Below are 27,346 nucleotides of genomic sequence, written 5' to 3' on the forward strand. Positions count from 1 at the left end.
CTGATTTAATGTATGAAGTTGGATAAGATCTGGTTCAAGATTTAGCAGGCAGGGGCTCTCCCAGCAAGTGACATGACTATCTCCATGGGCTTAAATAATTTGTGAGTTTCACACACAGCAAGGGTGGAGTGAAGCCGAAATGTAAATGTGAAATGAGCAATGTACTTTATAATGAAAGACACCTGAGAGATCTGATCTTCTCTGACTCTGATCCCTGCCTTCTTCTACCATTAGTTGTAATTGAATAACACCTGCAGGGTCTGGGAAATAGGGACAACCCAGTACTCACGGTTTATCAAGGTCTGACCCCCTCGTGAAGTAGGTGTGAGGGGAATCTCTTTTAGATGCTGGGCTGCAGAGTGTGCAGTCACTCAGCATTCGGGGGCGAGAAGGGACAAGGAATCATCAGCCTTTGGGGTACAAGGGTTCAATCATTCCAAGGGACAGGAACGCAAAAGTGGGGAAGGCAGGCCACACAGGGTATGTCTACATTGCAATATAAGCCTGGGATTCAAACTCAGTCTCAAGACTACCCACCTTCCATCTACATGCAAATCACGCTAACCCAGGGCTTGGTCCCAGCACCCCATGGCATGGAGGGTCCAAGCCTGAGTCAAGCTGGGACCCAGGGTTCAAGCCCTATTGCTATGCAGTGCAGATGCAGCCCCACTAGACTTGTGATCTGGGAGCCTGCCAACAGTACTCCATGAGCCCATGGGCCAACTTTCTTTGTCATCTGATCAGTCAAGTTTGGTGGACAGTTAAGTTTTCCCACACTTCACCATGAACAAAGGGCTACAGCAGATGCCTGCCACATTTTGGGAGGGTGCTATGAAGTCTGGGGGAGTCACAGGTGGGGATCCTGCATTCAACAATGCCTAGCCTATGGTTACAAATGAGTGTAGACACTCAAACTCTAACTTAGCAAACCCAGGGTCTGCTAACCTGAGTTTTATTAACCCTGAGCTTACATTTACTCCTGGGGGAATTGTGTGCCACTGTGCATGAGCAGAATTCATGTCCCCTGCAGATTTCTTTGCTTCTCCGCAGAAAATGACTTTCGGACAGGGAAGCAAAGAGCAGTCACGCACTACTCCCTAGCAGTGCAGGTACATTGTTTCAGGCACCTGGAGCAGCTGGCGGAGAGCTCCCACCTTTGTGCAGCCAGTGGCCTGTGCTCCCCACTGCCATGCTGGAGCCTCTGCATGTATTTATTGACAAATAAAACTGGCAGAATTTTAAAATATTGTGCGCAGCGTTTTAAATATTTTGGTGCATAATTTTTAATTGTTTGGCGCCGAATGCCCTCAGGAGTGCTACACTGCAGTGTAGACAGACCCACAGCGTTGGAGGGAAGGCAGGGGGTACAGTGAACCCTTCAGGGCTGAGGTCAGGGGAAGGAAGGAATCAGAGAGCTGCTGGGGGCAAGTGGGACTCAACCGCCTCTGCCGATTATTTCGAGGCTGCCAGTGGAATTGGTCTCCCAGGAATGTGGGGAGTCAGCCCCCCGATTTTGGAGGGGATGCTAGCAGGATTATCCCTCCCCGCCCCCGGCCCTCAGGATTTTGGTAGACGGGGAGATTAGACTCCAACACCCAAGATTTTGGTAGGAGGTTGACCCCCCACATTTGTGGGGGTACACATTGGTATGAGCCCCTCCCCCAGGATTTGGGGTGGTATGAGCCCCTCCCCCTATATTTGTGGGGGTACAAATTGGTATGAGCCCCTCCCCCAGGATTTGGAGGTACAAATTGGTATGAGCCCCTCCCCCAGGATTTGGAGGTACAAATTGGTATGAGCCCCCCCCCGGATTTGGGGTACAAGGGCGTATTACCCCCCGAGATTTTCGGTAGTAGGGGAATTAGCCCCACCCCTAGAATCTCGGGGGGGAGGGGAATCAACCCCCACAGCGAGAAGGCGCAGGCGCATTGGCGGGGAGTGGGAGTTAGCCCCACCCCCTTAGGACGGGAGGGAGGAAGCCACTTCCTGTCGCAGGGCGATGACGTTGCCGCGAGGCATTTCCGGTTCGGCGGACGCTCGAGCGCGTCCCGGGAGCCGGGCGGTTCCCCGTCGCCGGGATGCACCGGCGCGGGGTGGGGGCGGGCGCCATCGCCAAGAGGAAGCTGGCGGAGGTGAGCGCCGGGGCCCCTCCCTCCCCCCCGACCCCGGAGGGCCGAGACCCCCTCCCTCCCTCCCTTCTCTGGGGATCCTGGGGGTCGCCCCAGATCTGGGGGCGCGTCGCTCCGGAGCCCCCCCCACCCTCTCGTATCCCGGGCCCGGCGGGGGTTGAGTCGCCTTCCTCCGCCATCCCGCAGAGGCTGCGATCCGCCCGCTGCTCCAGAGAGAGGGGCGCCAAGTCCGCCCCTGCACCCGGATCCCCGCAGCTGCCTCGCCCCGGACCTTGTAGGCGCCGGGTCCCCCCCCCCCCTTCCCTCGTCCGAGGGGGCGCCGGGTCCCCCCCCCCCTTCCCTCGTCCGAGGGGGCGCCGGGTCCCCCCCCCCCCTTCCCTCGTCCGAGGGGGCGCCGGGTCCCCCCCCCCCTTCCCTCGTCCGAGGGGGCGCCGGGTCCCCCCCCCCCTTCCCTCGTCCGAGGGGGCGCCGGGTCCCCCCCCCCCTTCCCTCGTCCGAGGGGGCGCCGGGTCCCTCCCCCCCTTCCCTCGTCCGAGGGGGCGCCGGGTCCCTCCCCCCCTTCCCTCGTCCGAGGGGGCGCCGGGTCCCCCCCCCCTTCCCTCGTCCGAGGGGGCGCCGGGTCTCTCCCCCCCTTCCCTCGTCCGAGGGGGCGCCGGGTCTCTCCCCCCCTTCCCTCGTCCGAGGGGGCGCCGGGTCCCTCCCCCCCTTCCCTCGTCCGAGGGGGCGCCGGGTCTCTCCCCCCCTTCCCTCGTCCGAGGGGGCGCCGGGTCTCTCCCCCCCTTCCCTCGTCCGAGGGGGCGCCGGGTCTCTCCCCCCCTTCCCTCGTCCGAGGGGGCGCCGGGTCCCTCCCCCCCTTCCCTCGTCCGAGGGGGCGCCGGGTCCCTCCCCCCTTCCCTCGTCCGAGGGGGCGCCGGGTCTCTCCCCCCCTTCCCTCGTCCGAGGGGGCGCCGGGTCTCTCCCCCCCCTTCCCTCGTCCGAGGGGGCGCCGGGTCTCTCCCCCCCCTTCCCTCGTCCGAGGGGGCGCCGGGTCTCTCCCCCCCTTCCCTCGTCCGAGGGGGCGCCGGGTCTCTCCCCCCCCTTCCCTCGTCCGAGGGGGCGCCGGGTCTCTCCCCCCCTTCCCTCGTCCGAGGGGGCGCCGGGTCTCTCCCCCCCTTCCCTCGTCCGAGGGGGCGCCGGGTCTCTCCCCCCCTTCCCTCGTCCGAGGGGGCGCCGGGTCTCTCCCCCCCTTCCCTCGTCCGAGGGGGCGCCGGGTCCCTCCCCCCCCTTCCCTCGTCCGAGGGGGCGCCGGGTCCCTCCCCCCCTTCCCTCGTCCGAGGGGGCGCCGGGTCCCTCCCCCCCTTCCCTCGTCCGAGGGGGCGCCGGGTCCCCCCCCCCCCTTCCCTCGTCCGAGGGGGCGCCGGGTCCCCCCCCCCCCTTCCCTCGTCCGAGGGGGCGCCGGGTCCCCCCCCCCCCTTCCCTCGTCCGAGGGGGCGCCGGGTCCCCCCCCCCCCTTCCCTCGTCCGAGGGGGCGCCGGGTCCCCCCCCCCCCTTCCCTCGTCCGAGGGGGCGCCGGGTCCCCCCCCCCCCTTCCCTCGTCCGAGGGGGCGCCGGGTCCCCCCCCCCCTTCCCTCGTCCGAGGGGGCGCCGGGTCCCCCCCCCCCTTCCCTCGTCCGAGGGGGCGCCGGGTCCCCCCCCCCCTTCCCTCGTCCGAGGGGGCGCCCTTTTCCCCTCGAGTAAGTGGGGTCTGAATTCTCCATCTTCTCAGGGTGCAGAGAGCCTGTACCCCCCTGCCCTAAATTCAGCTGGGTCTGAGTACCCCTTTTGACAACTTAAAGTCCTCCCTCCTCCCCCAGCAACTTCGAAACGACTGCTTCTTTTCTTCAAAGCAACTGGCTGTAGGACACCCCTGTCACCCAAACCCAGGAGTAGCTGATCCTCTCTCTTGAGGATAAAGGGTTGGTGGGTGGGGAGCAAGTCTGTGATGGGTTTTCTTGTTTAAAATGCAGACATACTGCAGAAATGGTGGTGGCACTGGTGGGGGATCCTGCAGAGGAGAAGTGGTCTCAGCCCATGTGTGACCTCTGAAAAACTTAAATAAAATGATTAGGGGGATTTTTTTATCTCCTAGGCCAAATACAAGGAGCGAGGGACAGTGCTGGCTGAAGACCAACTGGCACAGGTGAGATGCTGGCTCCAAGTTGAGTGTGAAGGGACCATTGCTGGTATGCGGTGGACTTGAAAGTTGGAAGGAATGTGAGGTTTTGCAACATGCTCAGGAACTGAAGCTGTCCACCTGTATATTATTGTGGCTTGATGCGGTGATGTTGGCAAAAAACAAGAGGACTGCACCTGTTAGTTTTACCTGCTTTTAGGCTGGAAATCTGGAAGTCATGGGTGACTGTGAAGTTTCCTCCCACTTACATTTTAGGGCCCTTCTTCACAACAAGAACTATGCTTAGAACAGCCTTCCTCTTCTGTGTGCACCAGGTAGGCCTTCCATATCTCTGCCTCCACCCCAAAAAACACCTGCCAACAGTCTCTTCAGCTGGCTTTCCACCCCTTATCTTGCCTCCCCTGCAAGGTTGGTAATTTCCTGGGGAAAACTAGTTTAGGGCAGGATGCAAGTAAATACCAGCTTAATCCCACTTTAAACTGGGAAGTGGGGAATTGTCTCAGTGTCCAGCAAGTTCAGCAAGCCCAGAATGAACCTTTTCAAACTTTGGATACATCCATTCAAATGCTCAGTCGATTCACTACATCAGAGTTGGTCCATTACAGAACACTGCATGACCAAATGGACCTGAACTAGTAGGCAGCAAATCTGCATGCTTCTGCTTGCTGTGACAGGGTCGGGCCGGATGGCTACAGGAGAGTAGTTTTTTTTTTTTTTTGAAGCGCAAAAAAAAAAAGCAGATGTATTAGCCCCAGGTTAAGTAGGTTCCTTTTCCATGGGTAAGATAACAGGGAAGATTCCAGAACAATCAGGAACCTTCTGGAGACAATTAAGACAGACAAGATGATTAGAACACCTGCAGTCAATCAAAAAAACTGCTAGAATCAATTAAGGCAGGCTAATCAGGGCATCTGGGTTTTAAAAGGAGCTCACTTCAGTTTGTGGTGCAAGGAGCTGGGAGCAAGAGGCGCTAGGAGCTGAGAGTGAGAATGTGGACTGTTGGAGGACTGAGGAGTACAAGCATTATCAGACACCAGGAGGAGGTCCTATGGTGAGGATAAAGAAGGGGTTGGGAGGAGGCCTTGGGGAAGTAGCCCAGGGAGTTGTAGCTGTCGCACAGCTGTTCCAGGAGGCACTCTAGACAGCTGCAATCCACAGGGCCCTGGGCTGGAACCTGGAGTAGAGGGCAGGCCTGGGTTCCCCCCAAACCTCCCAACTCCTGGTCAGACACAGGAGGAGTTGACCTGGACTGTGGGTTCATGAAAACGGCCAAACTGAGGGCTGCCGTGAAGTTCCAAGGCGAGCAAATCCGCCGATAAGCGCAAAACCCACCAAGGTAGAGGAGGAACTTTGTCACATTGGTTAATGCCTCAAGCCTAGAACTCTGCACTATTGGCGTTTTCATATAATCGATTGTCTTTGACTTTTGTTTCAGTAATACTGAAATGAGTCATTACATATATAGCTTCCTTGAGGAAAACACTGAACCAAAATGTACACAGACGTTCTGATGTTCAGTATTTCAATTACCTATATTATTATTATTACACTCACTGCAGTTTAACTTCTTATTTGTGCAACCTTAAATTAGTCCACGCATCTACTGTCTTATATAACCACAATTTGAATATGTAATGAAATCTAAGTGTAATATGGCCTACGTTAATGAAAAAGTTTCTAAAATAGAAAATGCCTTAAACTGGGACTAACTAGTTTTTTCGGGGACAGTAAAAAAAAAAAATAAATAAATAAAATATGATTTTACCTCTGAAAACTGCCTCTGGTAAATGCCAGGCCATCCCTGCCCTAGTATGGTCTACTCCATTATTTATGCCTGCTTGTTTAAATATATATTTAAACACACAAAAGGATTCTGACTTCTCATTACGTGTCTTCTGTTATATAGTCCATCTAAGATCCCTATGGTCAATTGTCTTGTTGTTTTTTAAACGGCTCCAGAGGCGATCCTGGAGTTTACAGTCCAGTAAACCTAACTTTACTACCAGGAAAATTGTTTGAAACTGTAGTAAAGAACAGAATTATCAGACATATAGATGAACACAATATGTTCGGGAAGAATCAATGTGGCTTTTGCAATCACGCCTCGCCAATCTGTTAGAATTCTTTAAGGGTATCGTCAAGCCTGTGGACAAGGATATTCCAGTGGATATAGTGTTCTTGGACTTTTAGAAAGCCTTTGAAGTCTCTCACCAAAGGCTCTTAAGCAAAGTAAGGAGTCCTGGGATAAGAGGGAAGGTCCTCTCCTGGATCAGTAACTGGTAAAAACATAGGAAACAAAGGGTAGGAATAAATTATCAGTTTTCACAGTGGAGTGGTAAATAGTGGGAGTCCCCTAAGGATCTGTACTTGGACCAAGGCTGTTCAACATATTCATAAGTGATCTGGAAAAAGGAGTAAACAGTGAGATAGCAAAGTTTGCAGGCAATACAGAATTACTCAAATAGTTATATCCAAAGCTGACTGCAAAGAGTTACAAAGGGATCTCACAAAACTGTCTGACTGGGCAACAAAATGACAGGTGAAATTCAATATTGATAAATGCAAAGTAATGCACATTGGAAAACATCTCAACTATACATACAAAATATTGGGGTCTAAATTAGCTGTTACCACTCAGGAAAGAGATCTTGGAGTCATTGTGGATAGTTCTCTGAAGATATTTGCTCAAATGTGCAGTTACAGTAAAAAAAAAAAAAAAATTAAATGTTAGGAAAGGGACAGATAAGGCAGAAAATATCAAATGCCACTATATAAATCCATGGTATATCAACACCTTGAAAACAGCACGCAGTTCTGGTTATCCCATCTCAAAAAGATATATTAAATTGGAAAAAGTATAGAGAAAGGCAACAGAAATGATATGGGATATGGAACAGCTTCCATACGAGACATTAAAAACATTGGGACTGTTCATCTTAGAAAAGAGATGACTAAGGGGGAATACGATAGAGGTCTATAAAATCATGACTGGGCTGTAGAAAGGGAATAGGGAAGTGTTAGTTATCCCTTCACATAACACAAGAACCAGGAGTCTCCCAATTAAATTAATAGGCAGATGGTTTAAAACCAACACAAGGAAGCACTTCACACAATGCACTATCAGCCTGTGGAACTGGGGGATGTTCATAGAATCATAGAATATCAGGGTTGGAAGGGACCCCAGAAGGTCATCTAGTCCAACCCCCTGCTCAAAGCAGGACCAATTCCCAGTTAAATCATCCCAGCCAGGGCTTTGTCAAGCCTGACCTTAAAAGTTGTGAAGGTCAAAAATATAAACTGGATTCAAAAAAGAATTAAGACTCTATGCTCTGGGTGTTCCTAAACCTCTTGACTGCCAGAAGCTGACAGGAGATGCGTCACTTCATTATTCCCATTCTGTTCATTTCCTCTGAAGCACCTGGCACTGGCCTTTGATGGAAGACAGGATACTGGGCTAGATGGACCATTGGTCGGACCCAGTCTGGCTGTTCTTGTGTCTGTGGTGGTTAGCCAGGGACCTTGTCATGTTTTGTACGTCAGTGCCATGCCATGCTTTTTTATGTAATGTTATAAAGCAAGCGTTCAGTCATAGATGCTTTCCTCTCTTTACCCGTCACTTACAGATGTCTAAGCAACTGGACATGTTTAAGACCAACTTAGAAGAGTTTGCCAGCAAACACAAGCAAGAGATTCGTAAAAATCCCCAGTTTCGGGTCCAGTTCCAGGACATGTGCGCAACCATCGGAGTGGATCCATTGGCATGTAAGGAATATATGCAGGAGAGGTTTAAGACTGAATGTCATGATTGAGTTTGGAGACAATTTGTATTGTCTTTTCTCAGTAAAATCTCTCATTGAAGTTGATAGGAGCTGTGAGTAAAGATGATGGGATTTGGTTCTTAGGGTCTGAAAACTGATGGGCTGTTTTGCCAGCCTGGGAAGGGAAGCAAGCACCAGGCGTAAGGTCTTTCCTTTAAGACAGGGGTTCTCAAACTGGGGTCAGGACCCTACTGGGGGTCACGAAGTTTTGACATGGGGGGTTGTGAGCTGTCAGCCTCTACCCCAAACCCTGCTTTGCCTCCAGGATTTATAATGGTGTTATAAATTAAAAAACACTTTTTAATATATTTAAGCACTCAGAGGCTTGCTATATGAAAGGGGTTACCAGTACAAAAGTTTGAGAACCATTGCTTTAGGACATGTTTTATTGTTTGAACAAAAAAACACATGAACAACCGAAAATAAAGTAACTCAGTTGACAAGTGTGACAGTCTCTAGTCTGTCAGCCAGAGGAAAAGAGGACAATCCTTATACATCTTGCCGAGCCTGCGATAGGCAGAGCTCCCATAACTCCTTCTGGGCTGCTGTATCACCTTTTCGCAGGGCCCAATCCTGCAAACCCTACAGGGGACGGTGCTTGTGACTGAGAATAGCCCTACTGCCATCAGTAAGGCTCAGAGCCGTCAAGGTATTTAGGAGCCTAAATACCTTGGAGGATCTGGGCCAAAGTGCTTGCAGGATTAGGCTGTTAAGGAAGAAGAATAGCAGTGATGCTTAATTTGATTTTTCTTCCCCCTTCCTTTGCAGCTGGTAAAGGATTCTGGTCAGAGATGCTGGGAGTTGGAGATTTCTACTATGAGCTGGGTGTTCAGATTGTTGAAGTTTGTCTGGCTCTGAAACACAGAAATGGAGGTGAGGACTCTACACGTTTGCCTCTTGAGCACAGGAGCAAATACTTTCTTCCGCCGGCTGTATGTTACAAGGTGCTTCTGGAAACCGAGCCGCGCTTGGTAAGACGCTCAGTATGTGGTGTACTTGAGTGGGTTTCAGAAAGTGCCGAGAAAACAGTTTTGGCTTTGGCTCCGGCTCCGCTCCAGTAAAAAAGGGTAGCATGGTTTTTACAATGAGGTAGCTCACGCACACAGCTTTTGTGAAAATCCATTGGAGGCAAGGCTCTGTGGCTTTTTCACCGCGCTGTAGCTAGGTGAGCTGAATTGTGGGTGAGAGGGGATAGCGTTGACGTCGCCTAGCTACAATGCAGTAAAAGCTACCTACGGGCAGTCACCAATAGGATTTTATAGTGAAATAGCGAACGTGTGTTATTACAATGTAAACTTCCCACACCTTTTTTAGCAGCAAAGATGTCGCTTAACACTGCCATAGAATATGCTTGGTGAGCCTGTAGCAGTACGTCCGGTTCACAGCAAGAATTGGGGGATTAGTAATTGATCTGATTTTTTTTTCCAACTATACATAGAGAGAGAAAGAAAAATGAATTTCTGGCCCACTATTGCTAAAGAAAGAACTTGACCAAACTCTTATTTTAAAGAACTGGCCTCATATCCTGCAAAGTAAAAGTGATAAGTAAGGGCCTGATTTAGAAATACTTCCGACATCTAGAGTAAGCAACTTATTATGCAAGCATTTATTGTAAGGTAATGTCGTGTGTGTGACATCTGCTGTTAGTTTGAATCGCAGCCCCAGTTTTGGACCAGAACTTCATGGTGGTAGGTGTTGGACAAACACAGAACAAAAAGACAGTCCCTGCCCCCAAGGACCTTGCAATCCATTTTTAATTAAATGTGCCTGATCCATTAATGGGAGAAAACAGCAACCAACTCCACAGTACTCTCAATTTGGGAATAAAAATGTTTAGACCTTTAATATCCTACCTAAAGCTGTGAAATCGAATACAGTGAAAAACACATTAAAGTGACTACATAAATGAAAGGAACATGTAAGATAATGGCAAATGTGAAAAGGAACTTTTTCTCTGTATTAACATCACCTCCCTCATTTGTTCTCTCTAGGTCTCATAACCCTGGAGGAACTTCATCAGCAAGTGCTAAAGGGAAGAGGGAAGTTTGCCCAGCATGTCAGCCAGTGAGTAGCTGCTTGAGCTGTGTTGTAACCCAGGGGAGCCTGAAAACAGCATGAATAAAAAGTGACAGTTAATCTAGGCAGGCACCTGAAGGTGGTTCTGCTGCTAATATGACCCCAGATAGCTTCATAATTATGAAGCTATCAGTAGTGAGTCCATAATTAAGGTTGCAAGCAATGCCCTATTATAAATTTATATGCCTGCTGGAGGAGCTCCTCTCAAGATTACAGTATACAAAATATTGCTGTGATAGCTTAGATACTCAGTTAATAATCAGAATGTGTGGTAACAGTTGCAAATCATATATTAAGACAAATTACACTAAAGTCTTGCAAGTGAAACAACTCAATCTGTATTGCAATGTAATCAGTCTACTTGCATAGAGGAGAGTTGACAGACTAATTTTTAAAAAGAAATCTTATTTTTGACTTTACATTGCCTGTACATTGAGTGTTACTTAAAAGGACTGCTACGATAGGGAAATCTGTATTTAGTATGTTAAGTGTAATGTCTTATGAAAATTAAATTCATACTTTTGCCACAGATTCACTTGAACAGTGAAAGTAGACTGAGTTTCACTTTTTTTTCTTGCATTAGCAAGGTGTTACTATGTACCCGTCCACCTGCTAGAGAGTATTACTTGAACAAATAACAATTTCTACTGAACTTTCATTATTTCAACTTTCTTCTGCTTGGAGACCTTTCTGTTGATAGGGTTTACAAAAGGTTGTCTTACAGGATCTGAATTTTGGGCCTGAGATTGTCTTTTGAATATTTTATTTTGGCAACTTAGTGTTGGCGTTCACAGGACTTGTAGGATGAGTTCACTCAAACAGTTTAAGTGACCATCTCATGATCCTGTTGGAATCAGAGCACACCTTAAATGGAAGCAAGGCAGGCAATCTTTTTTTGGTTGCTGTTGCCTCTTGGTAAGTATGAATGAAAAATTAAACAGATAGCAGATAACTTTTCAGAGGTGCTTAGCATGAGAAGAAATAACTGTAGCCACTTAACGTGCATGGTTGGCCTCTGCCTTTCAGACCTTAACTTTGCCACTTGTACAGCTGTTGTCCCTTATTTACATCACTTAGGGTCTGGCTCAAGTGAAGAGCAAAAGCTTTTCTTTCAAAGTCTTATGTTCACTCCCACCGCCTCTTCAGGGACGATCTCATCCGAGCTATCAAGAAGCTGAAGGTTCTGGGCAGTGGCTTTGGGATTATTCCTGTTGGAGGGACATATCTGATCCAGTCTGTACCAGCTGAACTGAACATGGATCACACAGTGGTTTTGCAGCTGGCTGAGGTACTGTGGCAAGAGATTCTTTTGTATAAGCTACCCCTAAGGGGTCCCAGGGTACCCTTGATTCACTTGGGCAGGCTCCGTAGATAAGGAATAGATGGTATGAAGAGTTTAAATTCTAATACGAGTGAGAACCTAGGGTCTCAGCTTGTAAAGATATGAACATGTAGGCAAGTAGACTTACCAAAACATGGACTCTGATATTAAGTCCAGCTCATTAGCAGATAGGTAAGAGCTTTAACTGTGCACTGAAATCATTGTCTTACTAAAAACACTTTTTTTCTTCTCTTATTTCAGAAAAAGGGGTATGTAACTGTCAGCGAGATCAAGTCCAGTTTAAAGTGGGAGATGGAACGTGCCAAGCATGTGCTGGTATGTACGTGGACCTTGTGTGGTATGCTGGTTTGGATTACATGCTGTTGTAGGGTTAGGGTTGCATTTACACTACCAGCGCCACCGTAATGGGATTAAACTGTTTTTACTGTGTCCTACCATCTAGTCTGCAGGACCAAACCAGGGAGAAAGGAAATGAGTTCTTTACCCCGTAAGACTTAATGTAGACAGGATCTAAGGCAGAATCCTCTTAAGGGCAGGTCCATACCTTTCACTGGTGCTGCTATGAACTATGTACATACTTCATTTCTTGCCTTGGGATCTGGGCTGCACCTTCCTTAATTCTGTAAAATTTACTCACCAGCTCTGGCTTTGTATCCATGGTTCTCGAATACTTTTTGAACATAAAATCTTCACTTACTGCAGGGACAGATGGAGATAGCTGTAGTGAAGTCAGTATAGCCACTTGCCTTTAAATATATTTGTAGCAGGTGAGAACACTTCCAGTAATGGAGGGGGTGATCATACAGATGTCTGAACTACCTGCAGCTAGAGTGGGGCGAAGGAAGCCCTGTCTAGTGCTAACCTGAGTCATGGGGCTCTTCCTTCTCCTGCCTGTAGCAGAGCTGGAATGCAGAAGTGGTTCTTGTGTACTTGTATGCCCTGCTTCACTTTTTTGGGCAGATCCTTGTTTTCTCCATTCAGCTTTTGAGCCCTTGGTCTATTTTGACAGGAACACCTGCTGAAGGAAGGCATGGCCTGGCTTGACACACAAGCTCCAGGGGAATCTCAGTACTGGCTGCCTGCTCTCTTTACAGAACTTTACTCTCAGGAAATCACTCCAGAGGAAGCAAAGGAAGCACTACCCTGACTGTTAAGAGGAACCACTGAGCTGTGTGCACCTGTACATATTCCCCCTTTGCTGTTGTATTACCTGAAGGAGGACATTTAACTTTAAATAAAGTTGTTTAAAAAAAAATCCCCAGGTTACCCAATTGATCAAAATTATATATGCTTAACTAACTTCAAATTGTACCAACCAAACTACCTTTACCATCTGTGTGATCCAGAGGTCTACTGTTCTAAACTAGAACATAGGAGAGATGCAAAAGTGATTCTACCTCCTTAAAGGGTAAATTTCCACTCTGAGCTTATCAGCTGTAGAAACTAACTGTCCCCAGCAGCATCCCTGCTCTGGTGAAGTGTTTTAGGAAACTACTGTAAACTCAAGTCCCTTCCCCATGAAAAAATAAATAGTCTAGATTCTGCCAAAACAAACTTTATTGCACAAAAAAATCTTATGTACAATTATATATAAACAAGGTGTTTTATAGTGACTCTTGTGCATATATTTTCAAATCATTAGGTCTAAAATTCTGTCACTAAACCATGTCTGCCTAGAGCAGTCATTGAGGATTGTCACTTTGAAATGGAAACATTCAGAAACAGCAGGACAGGTAACAACGCTATAAAACTAATACGTTCACAGCCACATGCTTAGGTGAATGGTGTCCACAGTAAGGCATTTTGTGTGTGGATGGTAATGCCACATGCACCACATACATATTTCTGAACCAGATCTGCCTTATGAAGGCATTAGAGGCCCAGCTCTAACCCATTTTAAAGTGGAGATACTATTGATTTATGAAACCAGTGAAATTTACAAGGGGATTAAACAGGCATCACAGTAGCACAGCTCAGACTTCTCATACCAATATGCCTCCATGAAACCTTATATCAAGGAGTAAACTGCTTTATTTACTTCCAGCTGGTGTGTCCTATGTAAGTTTCCCTTCAGAGAAGATAGGGTTCCATTCTAAACCACACCAATGACAGACCCAAGGTGAGATTTTGTTCAATAGAAAGGTTGAGTTGTTAAATGGCAGCTTGAATTCAGGAATCTTTCAACTTCTCAAAGCTCCTTAAGTAGCAGGATGAAATTTACAATAGTTGATATTCTACAGAAACAATCTGTATTGAAAATAATTCACCAACCCATGGGACATTTGAAAACAGCAGTTTGATCTACAAAAAAGACAATTTCTTTAGAACAAAGTTACCTGACCTGGAGCTTCTTTCCATGCCACAATAAGAATAAGAGGATTATAGCAAAGGAATTTTTTTTTGGGGGGAGGGGGTGGTTTGGTGCACCATAGTATGTGCTCAACTTTTAAATCAGTGCTCTTGTAAAACAAGATTAAGCCCTTCATCTGGGAAACATTTTACCACCCAGTTTGGTGGTGGTAAACTCAATCAGGCCTATTTATCTGCCTGCTTGACCTGGGTGTGTTTCATCTCCATGTCCCTTACTTTAAATACATCCTTGATGTAATGGCACACACAGCCAGCAGACACCTGCCCAAGAGGTATGAATTGCTCAAAATGAGACACTGCTGTTAGAACTATCAAAGCTTTAAGAACTAGTTTTACCACTAGCCAAGTTTGGCAAGGGAATGTTCTGCTGCTATTGACATTCGCTCCATGAAGATGGCTCCCTGCTTATAAATGTCCCTTATCCTAGCATTTTATTTGTCCTGGATCAAAATATTAGCAGAAGAACAAAAAACAAACAAACACAACACTGACTTCAGGGGCTGAAAGCAAACAGCAGTCAAGGAAACAGCACTTCCATTTAGAAGAGCCAAAGATTAAAAAAAACAAAACAACAAATACAACAAAATTAGATTGAGGGAGGGAGGGAGTGTTTTTTTTTTTTAAAAAAACCCCAGTGATTTTCTCTCCAATGTTTCCAGGGTAAAAGCATCTGCTCTTGATTTATAAGCTTTTACAGCTTGCATCCATTCCTCCCCCCTTCCCCTCCCCTTTTCCCTCTTCCACCTAAAGTCCAGTCAGCAAAAGCAACCCAGGGACTGGATGAAGCTTTCAGAAAGAAAGCTAGGAGTCCACCCTGTTTATCTTTGGTCTGTCTAGAAGAGATACCAGCAGATAGATGGGCTTATGCAGAGCACCTGTGCCCCACCTCTCCCCAGACAGAAGTTAACCCTAGGCAAGCAGCAAGTGGGCCCCTTAGTATCATGGACTCCAGCCAAGTGCTCCTACAGCTCTGGTCCTTGGGAGTTCAGCATGGCCAGAGGGAAGGGCACATACTGGGTATTTAAGAACAGAAAAGCTGTAAAACGGACTTGCATTCTACATCTCATTGTTTTAATCCAATAAAGAAAAAAAAGCCACCCAGTGTAGGTGTTTCCAAAATAACCTGATGCCACATGCTCCAGCTTTCTAGCATAGGAAGTACCTTTTAGAGTAGCCTATCACAAGCTTGGCTTTGTCTACCATGAAGTCCTCTTGTTCAGTATCCACCAGAGCATTAAAGGAGACAGAAGACCTCTTCCAGCTCTAGCCACTCTGGGTTTGGCTTGGTTCTCAAGTCTGTCAGGGGTAATTCTAGAGTTCGAAGACAGAACCATCCCCACAATTGGGTTTCTCACATAGAGAGAGACCTCTAAGCCTTGGAGCTCCCTTGAGTGTCTGTCTCCGTCTCCGAGGAGCTGCTGTCAGAGTCTATTTCTACATTCTCCTGCTGGTGTTTCTCTTGCACCTTCAGCCGAATTCCTTGCAAACGGATTAATAGGGACTGATAGTCAAAGTGGCCTCGTTTCTCACCAAAAGGATCCTGGGGGTGGGGAGGAGGAAGGAACACAAGATTTAGACACACACTTATATGGTGCTAAAGTACATCACACTCTACGTGGCATCTATGAAACACACCCACCACAAGGGCAGGCAACAGCAACTGAGCAGATAACTGCAGGGCAAGGAGAGACATTTTGGCCAAAGACACTGGTTAAACCTCTTTTTGCCAAGCACGTTAGGGGTTCGTCAGTGTCAATGCAGAGCATAGGGGACCTTGGCTCTTTTAAACGCACTCTGAAAAAAAACCAAGCAAAATAAACTTGAGGGAACTCAGTTTACCTTCCGCAGCCAGATGGTTTGAGTGGACACTGGCTGGATTTGAACCAGAGTTTCAAAGAACTGATGGATTGGTCTCAGGCAGGAGAGAGGGACAGTCTCAGTAGGAAAGACTAAGGACTTAGTAACTAACACCTCGTGTAGTGCTATAGAGGCTTTATAAAGAAAGGCAAGTATCACCCCCATTTTACAGATAGTGTAACTGAGGCACACAAGTGACCACACTTGCCTACAGTCACTCGCAGTTGGGCAGTGGCAAACAGGCAAGAGAGATTTAGCTTCTACCCTCACACCCTGATGGGACCACACTTGCAGAGCAATTGGGAGGAAGCTTGCACTGCCCATGCTGTACCTGCTCTGGGATAAATAGGAGGACTTTAGACTCCAACAACCAAAAAGCCAGCTTCTTTCCCAAACACTATGCTCACATGGGAAAGCTGCTGACGACGACACTGACCTCAACGTTTTGGAATGGCTTCATTTTCACACTATTCTTTCTTTTATCTGTGGTTCATCTAATGAAGTGGGTCTATGCTACAATTTACAACGGTTGGGGACAGGAACACAGCAGTAAGACCAGCACTGTGTTTGTACAGCGCCTAGCACAATGGGGTTCTGGTCCAGGACTACGGCTCCTTGCAGCTGCAGCAGTTATGACCATAGAATGTGATCGGTGCCATTCCCAAATAACTCTTCAAGTCATAACCCTCTCTAGTCACTGTACTAAAGATTCCAGCTGATGTGAGTCAGACAGTGTTGCCTGGTGGCACTATTCAGTCCAAACACAGGCGGTCTGCTTTTGTCATGCGTTGCGGGTGCTCTCATTTTATGGATTACAGGGCTGTTTGTTGACAATGAAGGGCATGGGTAGATATTCGGTTGTAAATTAATCACCTCTCTCTTTCATCAATGGTGATATCTTTTAATGGGACAGTCAGGACATGGGTGATTAGAGCAGAAGCAGCTTCTATTCATACTGAAATATCTTAGCAATCAGCAGTAAGAAAAAGCAGGTTTTTTTTGATGAGTGGCTCAGGAGCAGTGCTAGGAAAAGCTCAGTGGCTTGTACTGGGTCCGCGAAATCAATGGAAATTGAAGGCACTCGGCACCTCAAGGGACCAGGCCTCAGCAAAGCACCTTTGATTCCACACGTAGGCTAGTGCAGATAAAAAATTGCAAGAGCTTGTTCTCAGGATTGGAGAGCAGGAAGAAGCCTCACCCCCCACTTCTCAGGATTGTATTGCATAATGAGTAACACAGTGATGAGGCCCTTAAGAAGAGACTAGAGGAAATCCTAGAACTCCAGCGATGCATAGCCAGAGCCAGCAGAAAAACCACCAGCTAGCTAAACCTTTGACCGGGACATAGGAACTGCCCTACTGGAATCACACTACTGTCCAAGCAGCGGTAGTTTCCTATTCTCTTAGCATGAGTCAGAGGATAGACCAGTGGTCCTCAACCTATTTACCGTTGTGGGCCACATATGTAGCCCACAATATGTTATGTGGGCCGCATCCAACACTACTTGTAGGGCCCTGATCCACATGAAGAGGAAATACAAGCACATTTAAGCTTGTGTATCCACCCCCCCAAATTCTGCCTTTCACAGAAAACTTTCAAATGAAGTACAATTGGCACCAACAGACAGAGAATTAAGCAGACATTTTGTGTTAGAGGAAAAACAGTACATAATAGGAATTTCTCATAGCCTTATTTCATGGCTGATGTGAAATCAAAGCACATGAAGGGTAGAATTTCTTAAATTCCCTCCAAATAAGGAGCTCCCATTCTCCTCTCTCCTAAATTAGCCACGTCAAGAGGCAAGCTGATGGCTACCGTGGCTGAAGGAGGTAGCCAAGATAAAAATAATCTCAGCAAGCAGACAACACTTTTCACCACATAGATTGTAAGAAATGGAAGTGTTGATGTGCCAGCTAACAGGTCATTAAACTGCACCCTTCTAATTAAGTCGTAGCATGGAAAGGAGGGTTGCCAGCAGCTTACCTGCATTGTCTGTCCTTGGAGGTGAAGCCTCTCTTTGCATGCACCCTCGTAGAAGTCAAAGTATTCCATGAAAGACTTCTCCATAACACCCCTGGAATGCCACAAAAGAGCACATGGTCAATGCAGGCGGAGCGAGCATTTAAGCGATGGTCTCAACACCTCGTGGCCACGTGAGACTCCATTCAGTTAAAAGAAAAGGAGGACTTGTGGCACCTTAGAGACTAACCAATTTATCTGAGCATAAACTTTCGTGAGCTACAGCTCACTTCATCAGAAGCTTATGCTCAAATAAATTGGTTAGTCTCTAAGGTGCCACAAGTACCCCGTTTCTTTTTGCGAATACAGACTAACAGGTCTGCTACTCTGAAACCATTCAGTTAAGCAAACGTGTCATTCATCTAATCCACAACACTCTGTGTATGCCTTAAAAATGTACGTGGACGATCCAAGCATTCAAAAAAATCTGCCCTGGCAACTGAGGCAATCATCCCGCTGCTCAGCAGAACCTCAGACACATGGGGTTTGCATTAACTTGTGTCACTGCCCTGCTGAATTACACCACACCAGGAACAAGAGTATGCAGGAGGAGGTGGTCGTCATATAGCAATTGGATGTATCGTGAGACAAAGCAGGGCAGGGAACAAGTGCAGGTGCTGTATAAATATTATACTCAGTACACATCAGGAACAATTAGCCATCCACCCGTGCAAGCAAGACAGAGACACGTCATCCCCCTTTACAATATGGGAATGGGAACAGAGGGTTTAGAAGTGCCCACCGTGACACAGCTAGGACTGGAACTCAGGAGTTCGGAAACACCAAGATAAGAGTTCCTGGCACCCTGTTCAACATAGGACGCTGCCCCTTCGACAGAGATCCAGCCCCTCACAGCAACTTAGCAAGCGAACATGAAGCATACAGAAGCGCCCAGTTAAAGCAGACCCTGACTGTTCAGAACGAGATGGGGCCATGTTTGTGCATTCACTCCTCTATCCCCATTACCTACCGTAAAGGCTCAGGACAGGGACACTTTCCTTCCAGCATGTCGCACACGGCTACTCGGATAGTCTCATGCCGAATGCACTCGTTATAGTTCTTACTATCCCCAGGGTGCCTCTCCTGTAAATGGAAATTGCTGCACTGAGTCCGTGTGGTAAACAGGTATTATCCCTTCCCTTCGGGCCATAAGGATTTCACACTCTGCAGCGAACTCTCCTCAGATCTGCCTGCTCAAAGTACAGTGATCTAGTTTATCCTGAAAAGCTGGTAAGAGATTCCACATGTTCCCAGATCCCAGGATTCGGGTAGCTGAGGAGATGGATCAACTCAAGCCAGCACAATAGTCTCTCTCTCCTTCTCTCTTAGGGACCGTAGACCAGGATAACCTGAGCAGTTTGGGTCACGTAGGACACAATACATCCCAGGGAAGCCATTTACTTTCAGCACAGATTGGCAGAACAAGAAAAAGCCGCTGCAGATATAATCAGTTTTCTGTCTGTTTCCAGTTAATTCCACTACCTTTCTTATAATGTAAATTAAAATGGGATCTGTGGCAGGAAGGTTAAACACTTTCTAAACCCATGCTGTCTGTATAAACCAGGTGACCATTAGTACCGACAGGATATTCCACCATAAAAATCTCAAAAGGAATTACAAGTATTTGAGCTCTTCTGCAAGTCAGGTAGTATTATGTGGGGTAAACTGGGGCTTGGCGCAGTTAACAGACTTACTCAAGGTCACAGCAACTCCGCAACAAAGAATGAAACAGAAAGCAGGAATCTCCCAGTTCTCTTACTACTAGACAACACTCCCTTCAGCTAAAAATAGCTCTCCTTTCCAGAGGTGTTTGCAGGACACCCATCGCTGGTATCTGGAGAGATGAACACCAAAGACTTGAATAGCCTCAGGATGACTGATTGAATTCCCTTTTGCAGAGAGACACAGTTGGAGAGCGTGTGTGAGAGTGTGTGACGACAACGACACGGGAGTCAAGTCATTCCAGAACTGGAGTAAACCATGCTCAATCAGAAGTATTACCTGCTCAAAGCCAGGTTCGTTGTGATAGGGGTTCTCAGTCATCAGTGACTGTATGGAGATGAGGACTGAAGAGATACTCTGTGCTGGGCTCCAAGCAGGACCAGTCCAAGTGCTGAAACATCATAAACACAGGAACGTATTTAAACACAAGACCTAGAATAGGACTCAGTGACCTCCCCTTTCACTGTTACCATTCTCAAAGATCAACAAACCCCAGTTTAGGAAATCAGAAAAAGCTAGAGGGGACTACCCAGAAGGGGAAGTGGACAAGAAAAACAGGGAGCCCCCAATGATCTGCAGTGTTCAGAAGCTTTTATGGTTGAAGTTAGTGTTTCTTTTCACCCAGTTGTGAACACTAATCTGGATAAGTAAGGTTTTTGTAAATTTCACTTTACTGCCAGCATTGAAGTGCCTGGCAGACGGAAAAGAGTAGCACGCCTGGGGAAACTGCCCAACATCAGGGTTAATATTGAAAAATGTTCTGCTCGAATAATAATACCTAGTTCTTATATAGCACTTTCCATCTCAAAGCACTTTACAGCAGAGGTCAGTATCATTATCCTCATTTTATAGATGGGGAAAACTGAGGTGCAGTGACTTGCCCAAGGTCATCCGGGAGATCAGTGGCAGAAGCAGGATTAGAATTCAGGTCTGAATCCTAGTCCAGTCGTCTTATGCATTAGGCAACACTGCCTCCTATAGTAACAAAGATCTACTGGTCCCTATGCCACATGCAGGGGTGCGCACACCTTTATGCAGAGGGACATTTCTAGAAAAAACAACAAACTCTGCATTGGCCGCCCTTTGCTACAGATCCTTTCCCCCCCTGGAATGGCAGCATTTCAAAAGAGGGATGCACCTGGCACATGAGACACTTTCTAAACCCTTTCATTTTGCTGCTCCTTTTCCCTCCACCTCCCCTGCGCCTTTCAGTTTGATGCACGTCCCAAGAGCTTGAGGTGGTCTGCCCAACTCAGTGCCTCCCGTTTCAAACCCCCTCCCATCACATCAATGAATAGTCTTCCTTCCTTAAACCATTGTTCTGTGTTTGCTCTAATTTAGGACCCAACACTGTGAGACGACAAGCCTCTGCCACTTGCACTGGCTTCACGCTGAGCTGCACTGTGCCCAGCGGCACTCAAGATCCTGCCCTGGCATTGTTAACGTGTCAGGGAAGGGATGATGTGTTTGCAGGATTGGGACCATCCATGCATGTTCTTTAAGCACAGTAGTCCAATTGAAGCTAATGGGACTGCTCCCATGCTTAAAATTAAGCATCTGCAGAATTGGAGCCAAAGTTTGTAAAACCGCTGTTTGAATAGGCAGTGCTCTAGTGGGGACTTAAAATAATTATCCTACTCATGGTTTTGCACCAAGCACAAGCGGAAGCAGAGAAGCAGTTAAACAGCTTTCCAGGGAGTTCTTAGTGGCTCTCTTTTTTTTTTTTTTAATTTCTTTTTTAAAAACCACACACACACACGGGAAATTAAAACCACCAAAAAAAACCCCCCTACATTCAAACAACAATCAGGGTCGGCCTTCAAACCGCAAAAGCAGAAGAAATGCAAAGTTCAGGCCAAAACTCTATGGGGGAGATGGGAGGAGTGCTGTGCTACTTAGGCACAATGGAGTGAGAGAACAGAATTTCAGTCCTGGCTTTTGTAGGTTCAAAGAAAGTCAGACTCGCATTTTTGCTAAATTCTGGCAGCTTTAAGGCCTCCATCGTGCAAGCAACTCCATAGAGAGTCTGTGCAGGCAGATGTCACTGCAGGATCAGGACCTAAATATGCAAAGAGGGTCACATACAGCAGAGAACTGCCTACAGCAAACTCCTGGCTTCCCCCTGAAACAGCTGAAATCTTCTCTTACCCTAGAATACTCAGGCAGACTTTCCCATTGCGGTAGAAGTTGGGGTTAAACCTCACTGTGTTATTCCCTGTTGTCATCAGTTTGACCCTTGGTGGGTGGATGGGATAATCTGGAGGACAGCGAAACAGGAACAAGAAGAAACCCCCTTCATAAGGCGTGTCAAATGGGCCTGTGATCAATGCATGAATCTGTAAAACAAAAGCCCATCTTGCGCACCACTTCAAAATTGCGCAGCACTGTGAAATTTTCAACAAAACCAAACAAGTGCAAGAAATCGCGATACAGAGCTCACGACCAGGCCTCTCCCACAAGCACATCATACACAGTCCACTCTTTCCCCTCCCTGCCAGACTCACTTATACATTTCTCTGCCACACCTGTGCGCAATGCATGCCCCCGTAGCCGTATTTACATGCCTCACACACTTGCACATGCATCCGCTCCATGTCTGCGCAGCCAAATGCAGAGTAAACAGTACTTCATCGGAAGAGCTCGACATTTCAAAAGTTGAAAGATTTAAAAACAAAACACACAACTAACAAGAAAAAATATTCACTACCTATTTCCATCCCCAACCTTTATTTTCCAACTTCTGAATTTCCACCAGCAAGAGGATTTTTCTTAGTTTGAAGATACTGCACTGATTTGTACTTAAACGGATCACTAACCTTCCTCAGCCAGGACCTATGGTTAGGAGCATTCTCTCCTCACTGTAAAGTTACCTCTGAAGATCCTGATCACATGCAGGTGAAATTACTACCTGAGCAAGATTATTTCCTTCTGTGCTATTTCAAATGTGCTCACTTGATCAATTTTAAATGCTTCTTAACTCCTCGTGATTTGCAAGAAGAGGCCAAGACTAAGACGCTCTAAGACATGGTCAATGATCTAATGCATTGTTGGAAAATGGGTGTGTATTTTCAGCTTCCAGCATCAAGTTGGACCAAAGTTATGATTAAAATACTGAGTATACACTCAGAATATGGAGTATTGTTGTGTATAGGAATTCTCTCCAAGAGCTATTATTCCCTTGCAGTATTTTAAAACCCAAAGGCCTCACGTCAGCCAGGGGTTAGTGCTGGTGGTACCTGGAAGTGGAAAGATCGTCGGAGAGGCGGGAAAAGCTTGCAGCAACAGGAAGAGAGGAGGCAACTTCTCCTCCACCACTAGCCTGACAGGAAACCAGTGCAGCCCAAAGACTGGATATGGCATGGAGGCTGGGAGATGCACTGCATCAAATGCATCCTTTCAGCAGCCAGCGTCTGCAAGCTTCCTAGGGTATCCTGACTGCAGTGTGACACTTAGCAGAAAGTGCATGGACAGGCATCTCCCAAGAACACCTCCACTGGGGCACAAGGATGCAGGCTAGCACAGGGAGTGCAAGTTACACCTCTCTGCATAAGCTTGGGTCTGAATCATGGCCTAATCTGAAGTTTCTGCACCCAATGCACAGATGCCTCCTGACTACCACATTTACCACCCCCAGTCTCTGATGGAAGCTTCCCATAGCCCAGTGGTGCTCACAGCGGAGTCAGCTGTTCCTCAACATTCCCACTGATCGTTTTCAAGCATTGGCAGCATGAAACCAGCAGGACAGGTGCTTTACCGAGTCATATGGCCATGGCGGATCTACTGGATTGATCTGCAGAGCCACAGTTTATCACTTCACAAAGTCAGCGTCCTTGAAAGCCCCCCTCCAGTTTTAAAACACAGCCCCGTCTCACTGTCCCCAAGAAAATTTAAGCTGCTTTATTCTTTTACAACCTTTTGAGGATGATCTATGGGACTCTTCCCTACCCCTCTCCCCAAAATGGTATGGACAAGCCTTATATGGATTAACTCTTAAAGTAGCCAGCAAAAGAAGACACACAGAAGGAGAAAGTTGGATCAGTTCTGGATATTCACTTACCTTAGTCATATCATGGGGATCAGGCACAACAAACATTCCAGGGGGTGGTTCCTTATAAATGGACATGATATCCCTGAACAAAGAAAACAGGAATTAGCCATTATCTCCCTCGGGGTCCAGACCAATTCAAGGAACAGAACAGAGTATGAAAGAGTGTGTGTGAGAGACAAAATAAACCTGTTACTGAAAGCACTTGTTTTTTTATTTTGTTGCTGCTTCATTGTTTTCTGGCTAAGCTGTTCCTGCTTATCCAGAAGAAGAGCTGTAGGAGAGAAGGAGTGCACACACTCTCAAAATACATAACAAGAGACATGGCATCAGATATGACTCATTGTGAGTTGGGGGACATACAGCAGCATTCTACCTCTAACAGCGAGAGTGCTGCTCCCTGTGTTGAGGTGAGTTGCACACAGCCACAAAAGGATTTTAAAAAAAGTCTTCCTGTTCGTAAAGAAAACTGAGCTGAGCTAAAGTTTCAGCAGTATGACTAAGCAGATGAAACTTCTGAAGTGACAGGAGAACCTCAACTTCTTATCAAGTTAGTGCTTTCATCCATTTGGACTGGAAGCATAGTTTGTACCATCTTATGGTGAAGTTCTAGGAGTTTTGTAACCAGCAGTAGAACAAGGATATGCAATCATTTGGCAAGCAGTAATGTTTGTGAGGAGGGAAGAGGAAGAATCTATTGAAATAAGGCCAATATTTATAACAATACAACAACATATTGTTTTAAAGTTTATCAACATGCCAGACCTAATGTGAGCAATCCTTTTACAGGCAGCCTCTAATACTGCAGTTAGACAGGAAATAGCTGAATTGTTCAGTTAGCACCACTCAGGCAAATGAAAGAATAGGATTATGGGTGGGCCAGTAACACCTTATAAAATTCAATCTAGGAACACAAAAAAGAAACCTATTGCCCTACTGATCTAATACAAGACTACTAATTTGCAGATGCACAGAGATACTTGGTTTCAGATCACTCATTGGCACACAGCTGGCACAACAGATTAAATTTTAAGATTAAGTAGAGGCAGTTTTGGTCAGGTGAGGTATCATCTTATATTGAATGCACAGGACAGAATCAGGCAATCAGAATGCTACTCTTGTCTCTGACACAACTTCATTGTTAACCTCAGGGAAGTCACTTTGCCTCTCTTGTATGCACCTGCAAAAATGCAGTTGTGAGGCTGAATTCAATGTATGGGCTTTGAGATCCTTGCATGGATGGGGCAAAATATGACTTCATACAACTCAGCTCAACAACTCATACATTTTCTTAGCCACTGGTAGCAGCACGAATGGTTTAACCAGGTGGGGACAGAGGGAGGAAGTTTCTGTTAATCCCCCCTTTAAAATGATAAACGTGATCACCGAAATAGACTACGGCAGTTTTAGCAAGAAGCTGCTGACCCATATGAATTGCCAAATTTCAGTGGTGGATAATTGATTCTGTCTAGTATATTTCCCAGGACGTTTCATGTGGACATGGGATGCTTCATCTCCTGTGCTGTACCACATTGCTGCACGTGGAGAACAGCTATCACATTCCACCCGAGACGTGGATACATGATCTTACATTTATACACCCTGCAAATCACTGTGGGATCTGTCTGGATGAAAAGCGCTTTATAAATACAATGCGGCATTAGCACGCTGGGTCTCGAGCAGCAGCGAGCTGAAACTAGACTGTGTCAACAAAGCCAGAGGGAATCTAAAGCATTTTGATGCACAGAACGTTCTCCTAACCCTGGGGAAGCCTACTAAAACCTAGAGAGCTGCAGATACCTCTGGGGACAAGATCAAAGGGGTGATGAGTGAATCATAGACTATCAGGGTTGGAAGGGGCCTCAGGTGATCATCTAGTCCAACCCCCTGCTCAAAGCAGGGCCAATCCCCAATTTTTGCCCCCCATCCCTAAATGCCCCCCTCAAGGATTGAACTCACAACCCTGGGTTTAGCAATGCTCAAACCACTGAGCTCTCCCTCCCCCCGTGTGTGGGGGTCTCACATTCCCTTGTGGAAAGCTGTAAGTGCCAGTGCATAAAGAAATGCATCCACTTCCCTAGGATATATAGGTGTCTCCATAGGTGGCCTCAGGCCACAGAGAACAACATGGAAGAGTTCGTCCTGTCCCTAGCACAGATGCTGATGACATCCATAGGGTAGAGGCTACCCAAGTGGTTATGACCCAAGTGGTTATGGCCCACGGGCAGATGGGACAGTGGGTGTTGGTAATGCCAGTCCCAAAACCCTAGGCTCAAAGGGCAAGACGCTGGAAGAGATCAAGATGGGACGGGGAAAGATTCGTACTCCTTTTAGAGGGAGGGGGAAGGCCCCAAGCACGGACAACCGGCTCTTTTCGGGGGAGGGGCCGGGAGAGAAATCCAGAACAGAGCAAGGAGCGGTCACCATGACAGGGCATTCACTCAGCGGTGATTTCGCCTGGGAAGCCCCTGGCTACAGGAAGCGGCAGGAAGGCAGGAAGAGAAAGGACTGCGGCACTGGGGAAGGGGGTCGCCGGGTCCCGAGCAGGCAGGCGGGGTACTGGCTGGGCCCGGAGCTCCCAGGGAAAGACGCTGGAGCCCCACGGGGGATGCCGCAGAACCGGCTGGCCCGGATCAGGCAGAACCGGGGAGAGGGGGGGGGGCGGGTTTGGGGCGCGCGCTATCCTGGGGGAGGGGCCCACGGGAGACGGGGTTTGTAGTTACAGATCCCCCCCCCCCACACACACACACCCACCCCCGGGGCGGGGGTCCCCGGCTCGATCCGCAGCAGGCCGGCCGGAGGCGGCCGGGCCAGGCCGGCTCGCTCACCGTTTGATCCGCAGCAGGCAGGCCGGGCTCGGCCTCTCGCTGTCCCAGTCGCCGCTCACCGTGGGGTCCCAGAAGGCGGAGTGAGTGAGCAGCGCGGCCCCGGCCGCGGCGGCGGCGGCGGCCGCGGGCAGCCCGGCGAGGGGGGCCCCGCCGCTCCCGGGGGGGGCTCCGGCCCCCGCGGGGGGCGCCCCGAACCCGGCCGCCGCCCACAGCTCGGCCGGGATGAACACGCCGGGGCTGCCCGCTCCGCCGCCCCCGGGCCCCGCCGGGACCCCGCCGCTCGTGGCGGCCGCCAGCACCGCCGCCGCGGCCGCCTCCTCCGCTGCCGGACTCTCCGCCATTCTCCGCGGCCCCTGCCCCTGCCCCGTCTGGGAGAGCGCAGCTTCCGGGACTCCACACCAGCGAGTCCGCCGGCCAGAGCGGCCCTCCCCCGGCTCCTCCACCGCCGAATCCGGGCCAGAGCGTCCACCCGCCCCGCCCTGCCGCCGCCGCGAGCACTCCGCTCAGCACCATGGAGTCGCCTCCGGGCTGCAGAGTGTCGCTCCCGAGCTGGCCACCCAGGAGACGCCTTTCACTAGAGCGTCCCCCACCCTCAACCAACGAGTTGCGGACCATAGAGTCTTCTCTGGGAGTAGAGTGTCAATCCAATCAACGAGACGCCCAGCAGCGGGGAGGAGGAGGAGGAGTGCCCTGCTTTTCATGCCCAGGAGGCAGTGGGCGTGGCCTGGTGGTGCAAGACTTTGCAGGGGGCAGGGCTCTGTGCAGCTAGGCTGGTGCCAGGGTGTCATGACATGGGTGGAGGGTGATGCTGTATCAGTGTGACGGCATTCATGATGTCATCACATGGCATCACAGCCTGGATGCATGCAGTGCAGGGAGAATCCGGTGGGTCCCAGGATATTAGAGAGGGCAGAAGAGATCTCTGCCAGGGAAAGTCAAATGTAATAAGTAATTTCAAATTCAGTGAGTGAGTCACAAAGGCCAGGGA

The 27,346-nt window shown here is 48.2% G+C and overlaps 2 protein-coding genes across 5 annotated transcripts; one reads left to right on the forward strand and one right to left on the reverse strand.

Annotated features, from left to right (window-relative positions):
* Nucleotides 1-2,007: 2,007 nt before the first annotated feature.
* SNF8 (SNF8 subunit of ESCRT-II) lies at nt 2,008-13,086 on the forward strand. Of its 3 annotated transcripts, XM_073326339.1 has the most exons (8): nt 2,008-2,132; nt 4,237-4,287; nt 7,905-8,043; nt 8,868-8,972; nt 10,091-10,163; nt 11,322-11,463; nt 11,758-11,832; nt 12,527-13,075. In XM_073326339.1, the coding sequence occupies exons 1-8, from the start codon at nt 2,079-2,081 to the stop codon at nt 12,662-12,664; spliced, it is 777 nt and encodes a 258-aa protein (XP_073182440.1). In that variant the 5' UTR covers nt 2,008-2,078; the 3' UTR covers nt 12,665-13,075. The 3 variants fall into 3 exon arrangements, with proteins under 3 accessions (XP_073182440.1, XP_073182441.1, XP_073182442.1); XM_073326340.1 differs by lacking the exons at nt 2,008-2,132; nt 4,237-4,287 and adding an exon at nt 4,308-4,595 and having other exon boundaries at nt 12,527-13,080; XM_073326341.1 differs by lacking the exons at nt 2,008-2,132; nt 4,237-4,287; nt 7,905-8,043; nt 8,868-8,972 and adding an exon at nt 8,979-9,070 and having other exon boundaries at nt 12,527-13,086.
* UBE2Z (ubiquitin conjugating enzyme E2 Z) lies at nt 8,468-26,947 on the reverse strand. 2 transcript variants are annotated; one of them, XR_012156430.1, is made up of 8 exons: nt 26,359-26,947; nt 23,543-23,615; nt 21,634-21,821; nt 19,765-19,876; nt 18,734-18,846; nt 17,728-17,818; nt 15,050-15,427; nt 8,468-9,527 (listed from the first exon to the last, which is right to left on the reverse strand). XR_012156430.1 is itself a non-coding variant. In XM_073326338.1 (7 exons), the coding sequence occupies exons 1-7, from the start codon at nt 26,697-26,699 to the stop codon at nt 15,257-15,259; spliced, it is 1,089 nt and encodes a 362-aa protein (XP_073182439.1). In that variant the 5' UTR covers nt 26,700-26,947; the 3' UTR covers nt 13,057-15,256. The 2 variants fall into 2 exon arrangements, 1 of the variants encoding a protein (XP_073182439.1); XM_073326338.1 differs by lacking the exon at nt 8,468-9,527 and having other exon boundaries at nt 13,057-15,427.
* Between the last annotated feature and the right edge of the window lie 399 nt (nt 26,948-27,346).

The sequence above is a fragment of the Lepidochelys kempii genome, chromosome 27 (assembly GCF_965140265.1).
Source record: "Lepidochelys kempii isolate rLepKem1 chromosome 27, rLepKem1.hap2, whole genome shotgun sequence".
NCBI lineage: Eukaryota > Metazoa > Chordata > Testudines > Cheloniidae > Lepidochelys > Lepidochelys kempii.

Excerpts from the sequence above, each read along its gene's own strand:
- SNF8 (XM_073326339.1), top strand. The coding sequence starts at position 2,079 with ATGCACCGGCGCGGGGTGGGGGCGGGCGCCATCGCCAAGAGGAAGCTG. Across the intron at positions 10,164-11,321 it reads TTTGCCCAGCATGTCAGCCA|GGACGATCTCATCCGAGCTA; the intron begins GTGAGTAGCTGC and ends CCGCCTCTTCAG. Across the intron at positions 11,464-11,757 it reads TGGTTTTGCAGCTGGCTGAG|AAAAAGGGGTATGTAACTGT; the intron begins GTACTGTGGCAA and ends CTCTTATTTCAG.
- UBE2Z (XM_073326338.1), bottom strand. The coding sequence starts at position 26,699 with ATGGCGGAGAGTCCGGCAGCGGAGGAGGCGGCCGCGGCGGCGGTGCTG. Across the intron at positions 21,822-23,542 it reads ATCCCCATGATATGACTAAG|ATTCATGCATTGATCACAGG; the intron begins GTAAGTGAATAT and ends TTTGTTTTACAG. Across the intron at positions 15,428-17,727 it reads TCCAAGGACAGACAATGCAG|GATCCTTTTGGTGAGAAACG; the intron begins GTAAGCTGCTGG and ends CCCCACCCCCAG.